Genomic DNA, 20,869 nt, shown 5'->3' with positions numbered 1-20,869 from the left:
TTTCATTGCAAATAATAAATTAGTAATAATTTATTTCTATTAAAAAAATAATAGAACACGCAAAGTATACTTTTTTACCATGAAAATAATATCAGAATTGACAATTTCGTTACTTCTTCCGGTTGCAATTCTTTTAGTATATGATAAACTATTGTACCATCTCCAAATCTATTAAGGTATAGATTAAAAAATAAATGATATAAATTTTTTTTCATGCAAATATAATAGTTCTAATCAAATAATGAAAAGTTTCTCAATGGGGGAGATTTTAGGTGCATTTTGTCAGCGTCTTCGTCTCACAATTGCCATTTAACATGTAATCTTTTTTTCCCCCTCCTACGTCCGAGCGATAATTGCATAGGTTGTCCTTTCCATAATGAAAACGAACCGATATGTTAGGTGGTGATGCGGACTGGACGATTTGTTTAGATGTTGGGATGAGATTTAAAATAGGCCAAATTTGTTACGCAGAGTTTGGTGACAAGCACTGGACATATTCGTTTAAGGGCTGGGATGGAATTTAAAGTCCCCTAAATTTGTAAAATCCTAATCAAGTATGTGGTATTACCGTATATGTATCGTGACATGAAAATGAAGTGACTAATATGTATAAAATAAAGATTTTAAAAGATTCTCAAAATAAAAATAATTTCAATTAAAAAAACATAGAAATACAAAATATGGGCGATGGATTCCTTCACTTGCCACCACTACTCAATTGAGGTAGCTTTAATACTAAATCAATTCCTATCCAATAAGATAAGAATTTCGAAATACTTATGCCAATTCATATCCGGTTCACCAAACACAACCTTAGGAGCTTGTTTTGATCACAGCTTGCTGGCCTATCAAGGATATCCCTTCGAGCTTAGGAGGACGACCGTGATGACTGAACATAGGACTTTTACCCAAAATGTCTTTCCAGTGCTGCTATGAGAGAGATATTCCCCATATTACCATGGACTCATATCTGCCTCAAAACATAGGACTTTACCCAAACTAGGATTATTATAATAGTTGATGATTCCGAAACATCTTGCATAATCTTCACACTGAATAACGCTTTATTTGGAAGGGTGGTGGGGGTCATGTACGTGGTTTTTTTTCCCTTAATTATTTCAGAATCATGATTTGATTGATTTGAACGATTGAAAATGTGATTTTCTCCAGTAAATTAATAGGTACTCATAAAAATCGCTTATAGTTATTCTCTATTTTAACAGTTTCAAATTGTTATCCCTCAAACATATTGATATAGGCGATTGCTTTCCCGAAAATTGCCTAACAGTCAAATTGCCAGTGATTTATTGATATAGGCAATTGCTTTCCCATTCTTATTATATAGCATTGAGAAAGATTATTATTATTATTATAAGCATTCCATTTAGGGCACAATGTTCTTAAGCTTAATTAATGTGTCGGATTTGTGGAACTCGCCACATGTCGGAAGCGTATTGGGTATATGTGGAAACCAATCTCTCACCCAGTTGGGCGGTTCTAAGAGCTTAGAAATGAGTTGACTTGTGTAAAGGGTTACGACCCAACACTCTTTCATCAGATATATAATTTCCCACTTGTGTCGACTCCCACAAAAAAAGGATGATATAATTTTTCAAATTTTAATACCAACAAATTCGGCGAAAAACAAGCTTTTTAGTGTATCCAAAAGCATCTCGATCGTCTGCAACTACGAAATTCTACCTTTGATTTTCTCAAATTAGACTTTTCGTATTCTTTATTTATTACTTTTAACAGTATTCTCGCGAATTTAAAAAGAAAGCAAGGGGAGGAAAAAAAATATTTATTGAGTTAATAATGCGTTTGGTTTTGCATGTGAAAAAGTTGATTTGTTTTCTCCACCGTATCTTTATGGTCAAAAGTTTTGTATGCAACGCAATAACATTACAAAACTTTAGGATATCTCCATTTCTATTGATTTTTAGAAAATATATAAATAAAAATTTTTACGTGTCATGTAATGTTATCATGTGAATTTCATTATATACCATCGTTGTATACAAGATTTCCTCTTAAACGAGATTGCTTCCACTAAGAAATTTCATGCTCAAATCTCGTTGGCTGCGCCTATTTACTATTTTTTTTTCTTATATCAAATTTATGAATCACCTTTATTTTTTAAAAATTGCTACATCATTATTTTGTCAATAAAATCTGATTTTTTTATTTTCTATTTTGGCGAGATTAAATTAATCTCGTTTGAACGTCGAGTTGACCCTCACTATGAAGCTTCAACCCCCCCCCCCCCCCCCCCCCCCCCCCCAAAAAAAAACTAAATCTATCATATAAAATATTTAAGCTAGCTCTTGCAGTCGGGGCTTTCCAAACAGTCTCTATGAACAGTTCCTTAGGCCCTGATTAACCAATACAATACTGAATTTCACCGCATCATATTTATGCTATATTCGATTCAGTATTAATGCATCAACAATTTTCTACCTTACTCTTTAAACTACTAATTAACTCTTCATGACACATAACTAAGATACGATGTATTCTACTGCATCATATTGATGCTACATACTGTATGTCTCATATGTCATCTACATCATTATTTGTATGTAACATCAATAATTCTTTAGGAATTGATGACTATCATAATTACTTAATTATTAGGTAGGAGCATGCATGCGTTTTATATCAGTATTGCCATTTTGATGTACGGAAAAATCTGATTAAACACTGTTACTTGTGCAATAAACACAATAAACTCCCATACGCAAACTAGCTATGTGGGTATATTTTTACTTCACCATCTCATCTCGTGAACAGTGAAATTTCATTTAAAATCTCAACTGTAATTACTTGGATTGCGACGACTATCCACAGCATTCCAGGTATGGAAGTTCCGCCTTCATCTTTCATGGGCTAGTCCAAAATATAATGTATCCATGAGAAGTATTTGTCTCTGATTTATCAGCAACAAGAGGGATAGTTACGTCACGTTGCTTGCTTAATCCGGATGAATGTCGTCAAACTCCAACATCATGTGAAGTCCAGAGAAACTAAGGTATAAATAAAATCATTACTTCTCCGGTAATATTTCAGCATACTCCTTTGCAACTACTATGCAATCTCTGCTCAAATAGACAAAACAGCAGTACGGGAAGTCTGATCTTCGACTAAAAAGAGATTAGCTAGTATTCTATTAAGCCAAATTATAAAACAGAACTCGCGTGCTGGATGTTAACGAGGATACAGCATGACATCTATATTTGAATAATATACGAAGTAGTTATCACAAACCGCTTAGTCAAGCCAAAGATGCATGGTGAACTCCCTGGTACAGCATTGCTCTCCCAGTCTATGCTCGAACCTATCCACATAGCAGATTCAAATGCAAAGCTCAGCCTCAAAGAATCTGTATCCAAATTGGACGAAAGGTTAGGCTCCTAGGTCGTGCTTTATGTAATAGCCTGCAGTTTGGTCAGGTGAAACAGAACAGGAATGCATATTTACTATAGTCTGAAAACTAACCCATCCCAACCCGAAATGTGACAGTGCGCAAGATCGAGTGTCCATGTTAGTTTGATTGCCACCGTCTTCAGAGCTGGAGGAGGTGTGGTTTGAGTCTGGCTGCAACTTATTGACCGTGCCACACTTGATGCAGCTGGAGCGGCCAGCAAAGTTGTGAGCCCCGCATTTCCCCGCAGTGCAGTACCAGTCCCCAGGGCAGACGTCAGGGAACCCAAACGAGGAGCCATTTCCCTTCCTGCCTAAACTCCCATAGCAGAGCCCAGCACCGGACCTTGAGTCACCACAGCGGCGGCACGTCTCTTTCCTTTCTTTGTTGAGGTATTGGCACGACCTGCAGTTCCAGACTCCTGGCCGGTTCATTTTCTCTGCATGGAGAGAAAACCCTAAATATCGAACCGGAAAAGAAGAATACAATACTTCTTAGACAATCTAGTAATAATTGAAAAGGCATGCAATCAGTATCTACTTTCTATATGATATATGACCGACTTAACAAGGATTCCGAATACAGCCAAACGTCGAGTTGATAAGCTTCAACCTTATCCATGAGAGACTTTCTGTGCGAGTATCTCAATGAAATCAAGGAAGAGAGGAGGGACTAGAATTACATTTGGAATTACCTAAACTCGCCTCATTAACTTTGGTTGGACTTGTTGACAGTCTTGCTACGGGCTTCGGAAGCTCTCGTACCTTATCCTCTGGAAGCTCTGTATGTTGTCCCGTCAATAATGTTGAACATTCTTTTAATGCGGATCCCCTGTCAACCTCCTGAAGGGCACCGAAAGATCCAGATTCTCCCTAAAGGTTTAAAGAGTAGAAAATCCATTACCATTGACTATGCTTGCTTAAATGTATGGGTAGGGAGTTAAGAACTTGAATACCTCAATCTCCATAGGCTCCATGTCCTTGCCAGCCAATAATGATGGGAAGAGAGTCAACGGTTGTCTAGACTCCAAGATATTCGGCTTTGGAAATGTACTGGAGTTTCCGATACTTGAATTAGGACACTGAGCCGATTCAAGCTCTACTTCCTGAGGAGGCTCCAGTAGCACTGGCTTCTCATTGTTCTGGAAATACATATAGATATATACATACTCAGGAAATAATTAATAGAACACTAACATATCCAATGATTGTATGTAAAAGTGCCAAATATTTGATTGAAATAATTCAGAAATGGAAGTACCTAAGGAAGAAGAGAAGGTAGGGGAAAAAGTTTAAATCCTCTAGGTGCTACATTTGTAACCAGCTTGGCCACTTCGCCAAGAACTGTGCGAAAGCCCCGAAGCAAGGAATGAAGTTAGTCCAGCAACTTGAAACTGCCACAGGCATTTCCTTGGAGAAGGATGTTGTGGAGTCACTCTTTTCTCTAGATGAAAAAGCTGGACCATTGTTTATTGCAGCCTTGAAAGTTCACACAGATTCTGACTCTAGCTTTTCAGAGTCCGAGTTTGACACATGCTACATGGCAGCCGAGGACACTGAAGAGATCAACCTAGTGAATTCAGTTCCTCATGTTCCAATTTCAGTCTACACTTCCAAGTATGCGAAACCCATTAAGGTTATCGTATTTTTAGATACTAGAGCTGCCCAAACCATTATGAACCCAGAGTTCCTCCCCCAAAAGTGTTGGAAGCCATTTACCAAGAATTTCAGCACCGTCTCCAGTGAGGTGTTCTCCACTCACCTTATTAGCAAGCCAATCAAAATCCAATTCTTTTATGGATGTTTCCTCATCACCAGGGTACTTGGTTCAGCCCTGCCCAGGAAGGACATCGTCTTTGGTTGGGATATCATTACCAAAATGACAAAGCTCAAGATGATGCTAGAAGGAGGGCAGTTCAAGTAGTACTTCCAATTGTACGTGTAGATCCCTCGATTCTTCATGGCTTAGGAAGATGAAGTAAAGCAGCAGATTGAAGGATTAGTCCATGACTTGAAGCAACAGTCTTGTGCGAACTCCCACCAGGAATTTCTCAAGAAATGTTCTCATCCCTTGTGGAAGAATGAGCAGTTATTCGTAAGACTGCTGTTCAAGAAAAATGAGAACATCAATCTTACAAAGGTCAGTCATATAGGAATGAGTCTTGAGCACTAACAGCTTGCCTCCGCTAAATGTGCTGAGCTGCTTCTACAAGATCTCATAGAGTCCTCTGATTCACCATGGGCATGTGAGGCCTTCTATGTTAACAAGCGGTCAGAGCAAGTTTGTGGAAAGTTGCGCCTAGTCATCAATTACCAGCCTCTCAATCACTTCCTTCGAGATGACAAATTTCCACTGCCTAATAAGCAAGCCCTCTTTACTAGCCTCTCTGAGGCTAAGGTGTTTTCAAAGTTTGACTTAAAGGCGGGCTTTTGGCAGCTCAGAATCCATTCAGACGATAGACCCAAGATTGAGTTCTGTATTCCGAAAGCCCATTACCAGTGGAAGGTCATGCCGTTCAAACTCAAGACAGCTCCATCGCTGTTCCAGAAGGCCATGTGTCGAGTCTTCAGTCCTATCATGGATTAGACTCTTGTATACATTGATGACATCCTTTTGTTTAACCCAAGTGAGGAGGCCCACTTCCACCAGCTCCAAAAATTCTTGAAAATTGTAAAAGCCTATGGAATCATGCTCTTCGAGAAGAAAATGGTAATAGGCCAAAGAGAGATTAGTTTCTTTGACATGCAGCTTGCTAACGGACAATACCAATTGGAGTCACATGTGGCCTAGGAACTACTCAAATACCTTGAGGAGTCACTTACTAAGAAGCAGACACATTTTCGAGAACTATCTTAGGGACTTCCTAAGAAGATAGCCAAACTCACTTGCCTTCTAGAGAAGATGTTAAAGAAAGATGCTCTTGCATGGGGGCTGGCTCAGACTAAGGCGATCAAGGAGCTCAAGGCACAATTACAGTCCCTACCTTCACTCCAAATTCCCTTCACGGGAAAAAGGATACTACAGACCGATACAAGTGATAAGTACTGGGGTGCAGTCTTAATTGAAGAAATCCATGGCAAACGCCATATTTGTGGATACCAGAGTAGTAGGTTCAAACTGTTAGAAAAACACTATCACTCCACTTTCAAGGAGATTTTGGCGGTTATGAATGGGATTAAAAAGTTCGAGTTCCACCTCATTGGACATAAGTTCAGCGTAGAGATGGACATATCAAGCTTTCCCAAGATTATACAATTCAAGCAGAAGCAACTACCTCATCCTCAATTACTTAGGTCGGTTGAATGGTTCTCTAAGTTTGATTTGAGGTCGAACACATCAAGGGAAAGCACAACACTTTGGCGGACTTCTTATCAAGGAAGGAGCAAGCGCAAAATAGGCAGACATTGCAGGTTTTGCCTGTTATCTGCATGTTCACTACACTGCGAACTCAGAATCAAGCCGCAGGTGCACACTGGAGAAACCCTGGAAGGCTAACGAGAGACATTTCCCCTAAAGTTACAGAGCTAGGTAGGGAGAATAAGTTCCTAGTGGAGGCTCACAACCTCATCTGGGAATACCAATGGAGGATATTCTGATACCATGGAGGACTCACCCTCTTAGCTTTCGGGATGCATCCTTAATACCCGTTCATTCACCCGTTCAGACATTCAGAAGCCTTGCCTTATCCTGAGGACATGAAGTGGCTGTTTTGGTATTTATGCCACAACTACACTATTGAAATCCAGTTTGAACTGGAATAAATTCTCAGATTTCTCGAGCGCAATACCTCAATCAGAGACATGATTAGCTACCTCACGGAAGACAGAAACCTGGATACACACTTCATCTAGTTCCTAGGATGGTTTAGGCCACTTCCAGAATGGAAAACCATCTTTACTCGAGAAGTCAAGCGAGTACAAACACTACCTCAATTAGACAGACATACAATTGTTTTGGTCAAACAAATGTGGTACATGGGTCCTAGAAGACGAAGAATTCTCCGGGCACAAGGAGAATCTTCAGAATTCCAACGGAATTACTCTTTAGAGGTGTGGAAGACACTCATCACATATATCTTTGACGATGAACACAAGTACAAGGAATTTCAAAGGATAATCTGTGAAAAGAACGGCAAGGTTTCATGGGTCATTTGGCCACCGGCCTAGGTCCAGGTACCATGGGATTATTCAGGAGACTATATGCTCACCAAGCGAATTATTGAGAGGGCGTTGGAAGACTACAACAAGGAACATCCTATTCCTCCCATTGACGCAAGATTCGTATTCTCTTAACCCAAAGGTTCTCATGTAGCTGGACATTAACTCACCGGCCAACTCGCCGTCGCATCCACCGGTCCAAGCAATGGAAGACCAGCCAGGACCAATCTCTCAACCGCCAATTGTTAGTAAAATCTTTTTTTTCGAGTATAAGTGAAGCAAAAAATATAGTGCAATGAAAGAGAAATCTTAAATAACTAATAAAGGAGTATGTGTAGTCCCACACGTGAACCACTGCGCTACACCCTTTTTGATATAAAATTGTTAGTAAACTCTTTAAATTTTATAATAGAACATATTAACCAATACATGCCAAAAAAGGGACGTTTATTTCCAAATATAAAATTTAATTCCCACTATATCTTCTTGGAATCACTTAGATAATCATGCATGCCTTCAATTATATTAGGGTCACCTTTTAAGTTTTAACGTCCCAAAAGTCTTAAATCCTGATAAGCTTGAAAATATATATTAGTATTACTTAAGAGTCATTACATTAAAATACATTTATTTTTATTATTTAACAATTGACATACCGAAAGAATTTTGTGAATGTAAGTTTTGCATTTATATCATTTTATTTTGTAATAGTATGTTTAGAAAAAAAATGTAAGCTCAAATTACAAGAAAAAGATAGAGATAAAGAGTGAAAGAGAGAGAGAGATAAAGAAAGAGGCAAAATTGGGAATTGAACAAGACGCCATTAGAAGGGAATTGGCACTTGGCACCGCCACGACGCCAGATAATTTGATTTGCCAACGGTAGCTTTTTTATTAATTTGTATCGAATATGCGAGAAAAAAAAAATTATGCGCACTCTGAAAGTAAATGGTACACTCGTTCTCTAAAAATTTATTATGACCAATTTTATATATACTTAGAGATAATTAAAATTGTAATTTAATCCATTACAACTAAATAGCAAATATTTTAATATTATCTCAAAGAGTGGAGGTAGATATGCGAAAAAAATACCCTAAAATTACTATGATTTAGTGATTAGTGTTAGTGATTTAATGATGCTTCTCCAATCCTTACAATTACTAACGTAATAATATTATCTAGTGGTAAGGATCATATCATTCAACAAGAAATGCGAGCCAACATACATTATAGGAATTTTATTTACCTAGATTGTGCGTCTATTTGATTAAGCTCTTACAAGGCATCCTATATAAGAGAAGGCTTTTGTCGAAACCCAAAAAATCCAAAGTTTATATGACTTTGAAATCGTGAATCACCTGCAACATATTTCGTTGGTCTACTTGTTTCTCCTCTTCATCCTTGATCTGTCATAGAACCACCATAATCCAACACCCCAGCTAGCCGATTGTCAGAAGAAGAGATGCATGGAATCAGAGAGTTCTTACTTAGAACTACCAATTCATCGGGTCAATCTTTTTCCATAGAACAATATCATTATAAATCTAAGCGGACTAATTGAAGTCCCCCTTAGGTATACAAAAATGATGAATGCGAAACCGAATATTGGGGCAGTTTCTGCGAGCAGACCGCTCTAAGAACCATGCCTGATGCCTCGAACATAATAGTGTGAGAACAAAAACAAAGAACTTTCCCGAATGTCCATGTTTTTCAAGAAAGAAGGGTTCAAACCAAAAGATCCCATTGCCCTAATCCAACCCCAACAACTGAATCAGATTTGGGTGCATTGAATTTAATGTACTTCCAACTCTTCATTGACCTCTCTGTCTCTCAATGATAGTGAAATTAGATGTGACTCACTAACCCAAAAAATAGAAATTATATAGACTTTTAAGCACTAATCTCTTATTAGACTTCGACCGAGTCAAATCCATTTAAGTCTAAAACCTGCTAGAAGAAGGGATTTGTCGGAATAGAATTGAGATGATAATGACATTAAGCGAATGGAGAGCAGTTACTGGTCAAGAAATAGATGGCAAAACGATCAAGATTTAATGTATTAAGCCGGCTGGAAACATTGTCACAGCAGAACTTCAAAACCAACGGAACCCGGAATTCTCATTAAGTCCCGCAGATTCAAGAGAGGCAATTCCGAGACCACAATAGTGTTCCTTGTATGATCCAAAGCCCCGCTTCAGGCAAGGAAGCAATGAAAATGCACGAAAAATATATCAAAAGAAGTGATGCTAGATTTACGAAGTATTAGTTAGTCCAGATGACAGTACATACTACTGAGTGATTCGTTGAATGAATTTCAGCACAGAGGCCACTCTATGCATTCGCAAAATACGAAATAAGAAGGGGACAATTTATAACTTATTTCCATACCGGTCGTCATCAGTTAGTCCAGATGACAGTACATACTACCAAGTGATTCGTTGAATGAATTTCAGCACAGAGGCTACTCTATGCATTTGCAAGATATGAAATAAGAAGGGGACAATTTATAACTTATTTCCATACCCGTCTTCTCGCATTAATACCTGACCTAAAATAAATGCCTTCTAGTCCAAAGCCCTGCTTCAGGCAAGGAAGCAATGAAAATGCACGAAAAATATATCAAAAGAAGTGATGCTAGATTTACGAAGTATCAGTTAGTCCAGATGACAGTACATACTACTAAGTGATTCGTTGAATGAATTTCAGCACAGAGGCCACTCTATGCATTTGCAAAATACGAAATAAGAAGGGGACAATTTATAACTTATTTCCATACCGGTCGTCATCAGTTAGTCCAGATGACAGTACATACTACCAAGTGATTCGTTGAATGAATTTCAGCACAGAGGCTACTCTATGCATTTGCAAGATATGAAATAAGAAGGGGACAATTTATAACTTATTTCCATACCGGTCTTCTCGCATTAATACCTGACCTAAAATAAATGCCTTCTAGTACAATACATCTGCATTCCAGCATGAAAACTACGGTACATTTCCTACCAAACAAGAGAAGCCATAAGCAGCATTACCTGGATGAAAACAACTGACCTATCTGCTAACAAAACTTACAAAGTTAGTGCAAAACAAGTAGAACCTATATATGTTTATATAGCTATAGAGTGAGATCGAAAGACTTCACCGCAATGAGGGCATGATCTAAACTTTCACCTCTTTGGTCTAGAGAAAATAGAAAAAAGCCCCGATGACCGTGAAGAAGACGATCTCTTGTTCTCCTTGTGGTGGTCACCGAGGTCTCAAGGCCTGGCCTGGCCAGGATCAGTCCTAGAAGAATAGTCTTGTTGGTCCTCGACGACATTGACATCCTTCAACAGCCGGAGCAACTCCATCGCGCTCACCTTCAATTTCTCACTCCCGTTGATAGAGATATTCACAAGGGCTGGGATAACGGCAAACCCTTCGTCCAGTACCAACTGGCAGTATTCCAGCCTCTGAGAGCACAGCATGAGAAAAATCGACAGGGCAATCTGTTGCTCCTCGCTGTTCCCAGTGTCGAGCAGCTCAGCTATGGGGGCGATGCAATCTCTTGTTTCAGTGATGGAGATTCTTGCTGCCTCGATATCGCAGAGATGTTGCAAGATGAACAGAGCGTGTCTCGAGACCTTGGTGTCCTTCAGGAAAGGGACCAGCTTGGGGATGATGTGGTCTAGGGACAAGATGAGGGGCCGAAGATCGCTGTCTGAGGAGAGGTTATGGAGAATCCTTAGTGCAGAGCCCTGAAGGCCTCGAGATCTGGAGCAGAGGGCATCCAATATCAAAGCAAGAGCACCGGAAGCAGCAATTTTTGGTCTGCAATGGGGCTGAGAAGAAAGAGTTTCTATTATTGCAAGAGCTTCCTCTTTGACTTCCTCTGATGAATAGAGTGACACCACCACGGAGTATGATTCTTCTGTCAAGTCTTTTGCACCGTATCTGCAACAACCAGCATCAGACAAGTGAAAAAATGAAGATGAAATCAAGGAATAGAGAAACATTCTAGTATCCGATAATATTCTACGCTGAAGAAAGTCGTCCCATCAAAACAGAACATAAATGTTTCTTTGACTGCCTGTATTTTCCTTTCCTTTCCTTTCCTTTAGAGAGTTGGAACCAAACAGATTAAGTCTGATGTACTATACAAGTCAGGCATCAACGAGGGGAAACTATGACAAAATTACCCAGCAATACAGCACGATATGAAACAAGCTATAAATAAATCAAGACCACCAAGAATACTAGAATAGTGCAGACCTGCTCTTCTTCATATATGCCAGTAACAACTGGGCTGCATTCCTCTGAGCCTTGATGTCCCTGTGGTGGATAGCCTCTCCAACAAATTTCGATATTGGACTGAGAAAGTTCTCTGGCGATGCCGTGTAAAGAGCTTGACCATTGTGCTCTACTCTGCGCCGGAAATCTTCGACCAACTCACACTGAGATAGCCACGGAAGCTCTGATAGCCTCCAAATCGAATCCAAAGATTTCTTCTTGCTGTTCTCGTTTGTTCTTGTGATTTTGGGGAGTGAGGAGTCGGAGTTAAAGCTCGTATCTAAGGACCCAAATGAAACATTGCTAAGATCCATATGGATGTGCAAATCATTCACAGAGTCTCCAATACTCGCAATGGACATAAAGGAGTGGTCCAATGAGGGCGTGGCTTCTATTTTGAGCTCTACGCTCGGGTCGTGCATGGAAACCCCATGCTTTGCGCACCACTTTGATATCATGTCCTTCATGGTGCCATTTGGAGTCACTGATAAATTATTGAGCTGCACTTTTGTTTTTGGGCAAGTATTGTTGCCTTCATCGAACCACTTCTGTATCCAAACCCTCTCAAAGGTCTGCCCCGAGGCGATGACCACAGGGTCATACATGAGCCTCGAGGAGAGTGGGCACTTGAATTCCTCAAGGATCACTGGGTCGGACAGGATATCGCCAGGGCTAGTTTGGTTCTCAACTCGGGCAGATCGTCTAGGTTCTGGATCACATTTAGTGTCATCATTTAAAAACAGCTTATCACTCTCAACTTCGATGGTCTCAGCTTGTTCAGCCACAATTTGATTGCCATACTTCTTGAAAAGATAGGAAAAATATGTTAAGATTTTCTTCTTCTTTGTGTTGTCATCCCCGACCTTGTTGAGCAGTTTCCTAATCGATCTTCTCTCAATCAAGATGGCCTTTGGAGAGGTAATGTGGAGTCTTGATACCACAGATTGAAAGGTCTTTATCAGCTCAAGATCCTCAACACTGCCGGATTCAGGTGCACCGTGATGGACTAACTGATGGATAACCTTTACAGCCTCTTCCTCAGACAAGTCCAATGTAAAAGTCGCACTTCTGATATCATCTATGAACTGAGATATCTGAGTAAGGGGGCAAAGTTAGCTTGATCAAAAGAGGCTCTAAACAAGACTTTGTTTACAAAATTTCAGATATAATAGTAGTTAGAGAATTCGGGATTTCACCTTTATGGCCAACAAAACCGGAACATTGTTTTGAATCTGGAGAAGACTTTGCTCCAACAGTTTCCTTGACCTTTCGCATCTTGAAAGTATTGCATCAGCTGTATACACCTAAAATCAATATAAGATAAGCATCAACACATTGTTAGAAACAACCCCAAAAAGAAAAAGGTTGCTCCCCGGAAATCATCGAACAACTTTTCAATATTCTAAACTTCAAGGCCTATATCGAGAATTAACTCCCAAGCTACTGTAACAAGGAGGAAAAAAGAAAATAAAAGAAAAGAACTTACCAGATAGAGTTTACTGGCTTCGCTACAGTGCTGGAGGACTTGCCTGGCTTTCTCGATTGCCTGATTAAATGAGCAGAGTGCTTGCATTCCTGAGGAGCACTGAGGACGAGCTGCTTCAATTTCTGGCAGTAGGCTCATCGCTCTGTTGACCAATCTCATTAGCTCGGTGCACATTGCTCGATGAACCTGCAAACAGATGCATCCCACCTGCAGTTAATACGATATCCTCTGCACACATTTTTAATGTTGCGTGACCCTCAAACCTATCAAAGAAAAGGTTTCCCCGAAGAAGAATGGCATATTCTTCGAAACATTCACAGGAAGAACTTAGAAGGCATCTGATTAGAACAAGTTTTCACCTTATACGGAGAAGGAACAGAGAGGATGTCCTCCGCTTCAGCAGCATCGCTCCCCACCATCACCATTGAGTATGCTTGCTCAAACGTATTTAGAGGGTCAAGAACCTTGAGTACCTCATCCTCAATAGGCTCCACGTCACTGCCATCCAATAACGACGGGAAGAGAGTCAGCGGTCGTCTAGATTCCCACGTATTTTGGGGCAGGTCGCAGTCAGAATCCCCGCCGGCAGAGTCATCCTTGACCGCACCACACTTGAAGCAGCTGGAGCGGCTGGCAAAGTTGTGAGCCCCGCATTTTCCAGCAATGCAGTACCAGTCCCCAGGGCGGACGTCAGGGAACCCAAACGAGGAGCCATTTCCCCTCCTGCCTAAACTCCCATAGCAGAGCCCAGCACCGGACCTTGAGTCGCCGCAGCGGCACATCTCACTCCTCTCTAAGTTGAGGTGGTGGCACGACCTGCAGCTCCAGACTCCTCGCCGGTTCATTTCCTCTGCATGAAGGAGAGGAAACCCTAATGCTTCTTAGACAATCTAGTAATAATTGAAAAGGCATGCAGTCAGTATCTACTATCTACGCGATATATGATCGACTTAACAAGGATTCCGAATACAGCCGAACTTCGAGTTGATATGCTTCCACCTTATCCATGAGAGACTTTCTGTGCGAGGATCGCAATGAAATCAAGGAAGGGAGGAGGGACAAGAATTGCATTTGGAATTACCTAAACTCGCCTCATTAGCTTTGGTTGGACTTGTTGACAGTCTTGCTACAGGCTTCGGAAGCTCTCGCACCTTATCCTCTGGAAGCTCTGTATGTTGTCCCATCGATAATGTTGAACATTCTTTTAATGCGGATCCCCTGTCAACCTCCTGAAGGGCATCGAAAGATCCAGATTCTCCCTAAAGGTTTAGAGAGTAGAAAATCCATTACCATTGACTATGCTTGCTCAAATGTATGGGGAGGGGCTTAAGAACTTGAGTACCTCAATCTCCATAGGCTCCATGTCGTTGCCAGCCAATAATGATGGGAAGAGAGTCAACGGTTGTCTAGACTGCAAGATATTCGGCTTTGGAAATGTACTGGAGTTTCCGATACTTGAATTAGGACGCTGAGCCGATTCAAGCTCTGCTTCCTGAGGAGGCCTCGGTAGCAGTGGCTTCTCATTGTTCTGGAAATACATATTCAGGAAATAATTAATAGAACAATAACACATCCAATGAGTGTCTGTAAAAGTGCAAAATATATGATTGAATGTGCGAGGGCCTTCGACATGTTATATTGCATCTAGATATACGGACACGAGGTTAAGGTGTAATTCTGGTCCAAGCAAGATCCAGGTTTGCCCTTGAAAGACTCCTGAGCATGACCAGACACTTGACTAGCTAGGTGCCTTTAGTTACAACATACCTTCCACTTATCCTTGCCGAGCTCTTGCATATCTAGTGGGAACTGCCTCCATTGTTTTTCATCTTCAGCACTCCGAGCTAAACCTGTGTTTCATATATATGAATCCGGTGATCACCAAAACTTTAACGTCGGCTTAGAATTCTTCATTTTAATTTTGATGATTTACTCACAAATGGCCAAAGAAGTACGTTTTGTATTTGCAATAGCAAAAGTCTTTTCGTGTTTCTTAAATGGCCTTTGTATTTCCAAAGCAATTACTACTACATTAAGATAAAAACTCTTTTTGAATTTTTCTAAAGTCATGCAGAAAGATATTTATACAACTGTCCATTCCATTTCACTCCACCTCGTATGTAATTTGAGATGAATGGACATTCGTATGAAATACGGAATTTTGATTCTCTAATAGACAGTGTAGATTTCTGTGGCGTTCAATACAAATCCCATTTTTGGAGAAGAGCTTTCATATCAGTTAAGGATGAATATACCTTTGTTTGAATATTCTTCCGGTCGCTTCTGTACTTGGGTCCTGACAGACATTTTCTGAGCTCTCTTCCTCACAACCATTCTCCTCAGAATGGCCCATTGCAAAATGGCTTTCAGCTTTAGCCATCTCATTGCTGCCTGCCTCGACTTGATGTTGTCCTTCTGCTTGTGCTTGTACTCTGCTTCAGCATTCCACATAGATCCGAAAAACTGACTGTAGAGTTCTGTCTCGCCATCAGCAATATTTTGCAGAGGACTCCATAGTCGTGCCATGTCATCCATATTATCCGTCATCATCAGTTGTGAATTTTCAGGAACCCGTGTCAAGTCGGCAGCAGCATCGGGCTCCCTTGTGACTGTCATCACATAGATAAAGATCTAATTCAAAGCAGGCTTTGTCCAAACAGGAAAGATACTCACGTTTGCACCATCAGTTTTTTGCTTTTGGTAAAATTTTGCACCTCAGTTTACAACGGACGATTTGGGTTTGGCGAAAAGGACTGAATCTGAAAGTGAGATTATTTGTCAGTCTGATTCTTTTCCACCCTCATCATTTGCTCTCTTCTTAACAAACATAATACTTTTCATCCAGAAAAGTTAACTTCTTGAGAAATCTAAGAAATAGAGCAACTCGAGAAGCCTACTTCATATTAGCTCATAGTTATCTATCCGAATAACATTCTGCATGCAAGGCTGGACTCTGGAGTGAAATTCTACTTTTGAATTAGTATCCATTAATTGCTGAAGTTGCAATGCTTGAAAGCCCCTCTGGGCTCTTTGCCAAATCAGAGATAGTTAACAAAAGACTATTGCCAAATTGAATTTTGATCGTCAACCCTACAGATGAACCGTTTGTTATGTTTTAGCTAATTTTTGCTCAGCTGAGAAATTTGAGTAGTTCTACACCATGACAAGATATCATTAACCAGCCCATACCAAGCAACTTACCCTTTCTGTCCTTCACAATGAATGCATTGGATATGCCCTCGCGAACTGAAATCCTTTCGCTGTCATCTGTAAAACTTTTGACCCCGAGTCTGAACTTTCCACTTCTTGCTATGCTGGAGTCGTAGTTAAATGTAACATCTCCCAATGTTCCCATCCCACCCTTTAGGGTGACTTGCAAGTCACCAGACATTAGTGGGACATCCAGCGTACTACTTATTTCATTTTCTTCAAAATCCTCCCTTGTCCAAATATTTCTAGCTTCTTCATCAAAGTCTCCTTGAAGCGCTGAAACTGCCAATTTTAACATTGATAACGCACCGCTTTGTACCACATTACCTGTGGTAGTGTTTACCAAGAAAACATGAATCTGATGTCCTTGTTCGCCCGTAACCTCTTGACCAGTAACTTGGAAAGATGAAATTTGTGTTACAAACTGCAACTGCAAACATTTCCAACTTGGACATTGCTCAGCAGCTAAATCAGACCTGTCAAAATTTGACAAAGGAGTTTACAAAAGATAGTTTTCAAAAGTTACAGGGGAAAAGTTACTCGATAAGCTATTGATATCATTGATGACACTTGACAACTCCAAGAAACTACATATAGCATAGGCTCTTTCATCGACAAGAATAATGTAGGCACTAACTTTAGTGCTGAGTACATTCCAGTAGTTCTCAGCATATCCAATAGCCCTTCTGGCCACAGGAGTAGCAAACCGAGATACAGGCAGGGTGAATGATCCTAATTTGTGTTCCAGATTCTATACAATAAAAAAAGAAACAGTGAATATTAGCTCTTTATGCTCATTGCAGATATTCAAGTCAAGAATGAATTAATAAGATAGATTGTATTTGGTTCTTAAAGAAAAAGTTTGTCGAAACTTATGGGAATATTTGTTTGTGGTTCTTTCCATCGTCATCAAAATATTCAGGTGAAACTATTGTTAGCTATTATGATGTCGATCATGCAGACTCTTTGCCCCTTTTCAACCGGTTAAATGCACTCTCTGATATAATTGCTAGTCATTACGTGAAAAGCAAGTAAGTCACTGCTCGTACCTCTGAGTTGGCTGTACATCTAATTGGGGAACCCCTGCCTCATTCAAAAAATCATTAGAGATACTCATGTCGATCGAATTAGGCCTGCTGAGCTGTGTAAGATCAATTTGCTTATCAGAATCACCGCTTGCTGTGAATCTGGCGGTCAAAATCATATTCATCCTTAGAGATCTTTGGTGGTATGATGCTCCAAGTGCAGATCTCTTTTGCTTCTCATTATGGCTGCTCTGAAACACATTCAGACTCTGTTTAAACGCGGAACCACTGCAAGGTTGACTGAGGATTCGAATGGCGTACTTCATTAATATGGGAACGTCATTACCGCAATAAGCCCACCATTTGCCTGCAACAAGTTATAAGTTAAAACAAACATAATCGATATTGCTGCTAGAAATTACCAAATATATGAGAAACTTACAAGGGTGAGATGTGTTCAACATTATCTCAGCTACTTTGTTGAATAATTTGGGTTCTCTAGCATGATAATCCATCATTTGCTTCACGAAAGCTTCTTTATCCTCGTCAGCTACAATATTTCCCACCACGAAGTTCATGACTTCAGTTACTTTAGCCTTATTATCTTTAAACACATCGTTATACACATATGCAGGATTTAGAAATGCTGCAGCGGCATGTATTGGAAAGACAATCCTGTCTTTCCTTGAGTTAAAAATCTCCCACAGCTTCTCGTACTTAGGTGGATTGTGCTCATAAATCCTTCTTATTTCTTCAGTCGCCCATTCCATCGCCATATAAAAGTACCCGGAAGAGGAACCATATCTATCAACTAGATAAAAAATTCGGTACAATGACTCCAGAACCTCTATTATCTCTTGCCCTTCATTCCAAAATTGTGGACTAAGAAGTATCTCAGTTACTTCTTTCTCTAACTCTTGCACATCAGAACCAAATGAAAGCCAGTTGGAAGACTGCACAAGTTGAAGTAACTCACTTTTAAGCTCAATGATGGACCGCAGCATATCGTAGTTCGAGGAAAACTCTATCATTTGAGGTTGTCTTAACTCCCGATTGTTGGTGTGCTTCCTTATAAGTGACAAAAGGTCGCTATGCCCATAGATACAATTTAGTAGACATCTAGCATCATCAAATACCATATGAACCCACTCGATTTTATGGTAAACTTCCTCAAAAAGAGATTGAATCTCAGCAGCAACACAGTGGGTCATGTATATGTGAGGATATTCATTAGCGAGCAAAGCCCCTGTAGGTTCCAGACTTGGAGCACCGTTAATATATTGGACAACATTGTTTGCTCCTATAGTTTTGATTGAAAAACAGATGATTACCTCCAAGAAGTCACTGGTTAACTTGTTCGTTGGTACTTTGAATGTATTCAACAACACTACCCCTTTCCATGAGTACGCCATGATATTAATGAAGGAGGTTTTCTCTATTTCATCGCACAAAACATCAGAGATGAGGGTACAACCAGTTTCTCCCCATGATTCCTTCACACTTCTCACATGTGCTTCAACTTCTCCAAGCAACTTAGGAATTACCACAGTTTTGAGTGTAGAATGACTCGGCTTATAGGCGGCACCAAATGCGGCCACAGCATTTATGAAATCAATAAAGGACGATGATTGGACAACACCACTATCAACGCTATTCAATAGCAAGAACTTTGCGAGCAAATCATCCAGCACACTACTGTCATTTTGCTCACATAATTCTGAAGAAGTCCCATCAGAATTACTAGAGAAGGCCTCAGTTTTGGGTCTCTTGTTCGCACCTTTAATCATTGCAGCAGCAGCCAACTGGACATCTTTGGGGACCTTGGTGCATATATCTATGTCACGTCCTTTAATACCCGATAAATGAGACTTAACTCTAGGGGCACCCCCAGCAAAATCTCGTCTGCAGAAATTGCACTTAAATCGCCCATTCAGACGTTCTGCATATTCCCAAAATCTGTCTTTCTTTCTAGTCATGATGTCTCCCGCACCCTAAAACCCAAGAAATTGCACGAATAAGCTAAACAGGTCAAGAACTTTGCATAATTACTTTAATTATGAAAGATAAACCGGGCACAGGCTCTACCAATAAAATAAAAAATCAAGACACTAAATTCACAACTATTCGCAATATCGGACATCCCAAACTCAAAGGATTCGGTTCCTGAAATGGCCTACCTAATCAACTCACTAAAACAACCTTATGAGTCTCTTGTTGCGAGAAAAGTCAGACAGCGCGACTCAGTTTCCGGAGAAATTCAATGGTTACCTTCAGTGACTACTGACTATTTCATGGACAATCTAACTATGGACAGGACTTATTCACAATTTTAGGACCACTTAATTAAGCACTCAAGCTGACCCGCAACCAGAACACAAGCACCATAAAGCAACTGAACTGATTAATGTATATATCCTTGCAACTACCAGTGCCTTCCAGCTAATTAAATCTTGGCTCCTTTCGGTTTCATGAAGGTAGATTTTCTCTTATGTCCTCTAACAAAAGATCAATATCTTGAACATATCACACGTTTATTGAAAACTCAGGGGAACACAGAAAGATAGATTGTTACCTTTGGAAACTGGGTAGAACGCGTCGACACAAGGGAAAGCAGAGAGCAGGAAGAGGAGAAAGAGGAAAGGAGACAAAAGGAGAAGAAAAAGAGTTTGACATTATGCATATTGATATTACAATATATATATATACACACACACCCACGGACCCACCCATGTGAAAGAGAAAAGGAAAAGAAAAGAATCATTGTGTGCAGAAAAACGGTACGGGGTTTGACGGAGGAAAGACAAGGTGCGCGTACTTTAAATGTTACGCGTAACATTTTATTTTATGTAAGTGTGGGGCTAAGATAGAGAGGAAGAGGAGAAAGTAGGTGGGAAGAGCGGAGATGGGGAGGGGGGTGTGGTCCATTCCGGCCATCCCGAACCTTGGCAAGGATCGCCGTACGGTTCATCCTAATGGCCGGCATCAAGCCATATGACTCATCCCTCTGAGTCGCAAAGGGAAGTGAGAGGTCAGATAGAGCCTTCTTTCATATTAAAAAAGAAAGACCTCTAAGGTTTTGACATAAAAAAGATTTAGTTTTTCGTATTTTTTAGTAACATTTTAATCGACATCTCCAAAAACATTGAAGAACATAATACATTTTATGTCCTATATTATTTGGTCAAAGTGAATAATGATATCATTTAGCACTGCTTAATTACTCACTTCAATCAATTTGTCACAAAAAGAAAAAGAAAAAGGAAAAGAAACAATAATTGGGAAAGAAAGAGATTGAATTA

At 40.0% G+C, this 20,869-nt stretch overlaps 1 protein-coding gene across 3 annotated transcripts; it reads right to left on the bottom strand.

Annotated features, from left to right (window-relative positions):
• Nucleotides 1–10,452: 10,452 nt before the first annotated feature.
• On the bottom strand, nt 10,453–20,265 carry LOC116200201. Of its 3 annotated transcripts, XM_031530977.1 has the most exons (14): nt 20,143–20,265; nt 18,547–19,561; nt 18,013–18,120; nt 17,595–17,937; nt 16,537–17,021; nt 15,591–15,944; nt 15,103–15,185; nt 14,678–14,863; nt 14,417–14,594; nt 13,695–14,185; nt 13,336–13,521; nt 13,046–13,153; nt 11,832–12,943; nt 10,453–11,513 (listed from the first exon to the last, which is right to left on the bottom strand). In XM_031530977.1, the coding sequence occupies exons 1-14, from the start codon at nt 20,248–20,250 to the stop codon at nt 10,838–10,840; spliced, it is 5,433 nt and encodes a 1,810-aa protein (XP_031386837.1). In that variant the 5' UTR covers nt 20,251–20,265; the 3' UTR covers nt 10,453–10,837. The 3 variants fall into 3 exon arrangements, with proteins under 3 accessions (XP_031386837.1, XP_031386836.1, XP_031386838.1); XM_031530976.1 differs by having other exon boundaries at nt 18,013–19,561; XM_031530978.1 differs by lacking the exons at nt 18,013–18,120; nt 18,547–19,561; nt 20,143–20,265 and adding an exon at nt 17,183–17,296 and having other exon boundaries at nt 17,595–17,736.
• Between the last annotated feature and the right edge of the window lie 604 nt (nt 20,266–20,869).

This window comes from Punica granatum, chromosome 3 (genome assembly GCF_007655135.1).
Source record: "Punica granatum isolate Tunisia-2019 chromosome 3, ASM765513v2, whole genome shotgun sequence".
NCBI classification, from domain to species: domain Eukaryota; kingdom Viridiplantae; phylum Streptophyta; class Magnoliopsida; order Myrtales; family Lythraceae; genus Punica; species Punica granatum.
The sequence above is the reverse complement of the archived record's forward strand: the minus strand, read 5'-3'. Positions and strand labels throughout refer to the sequence as shown.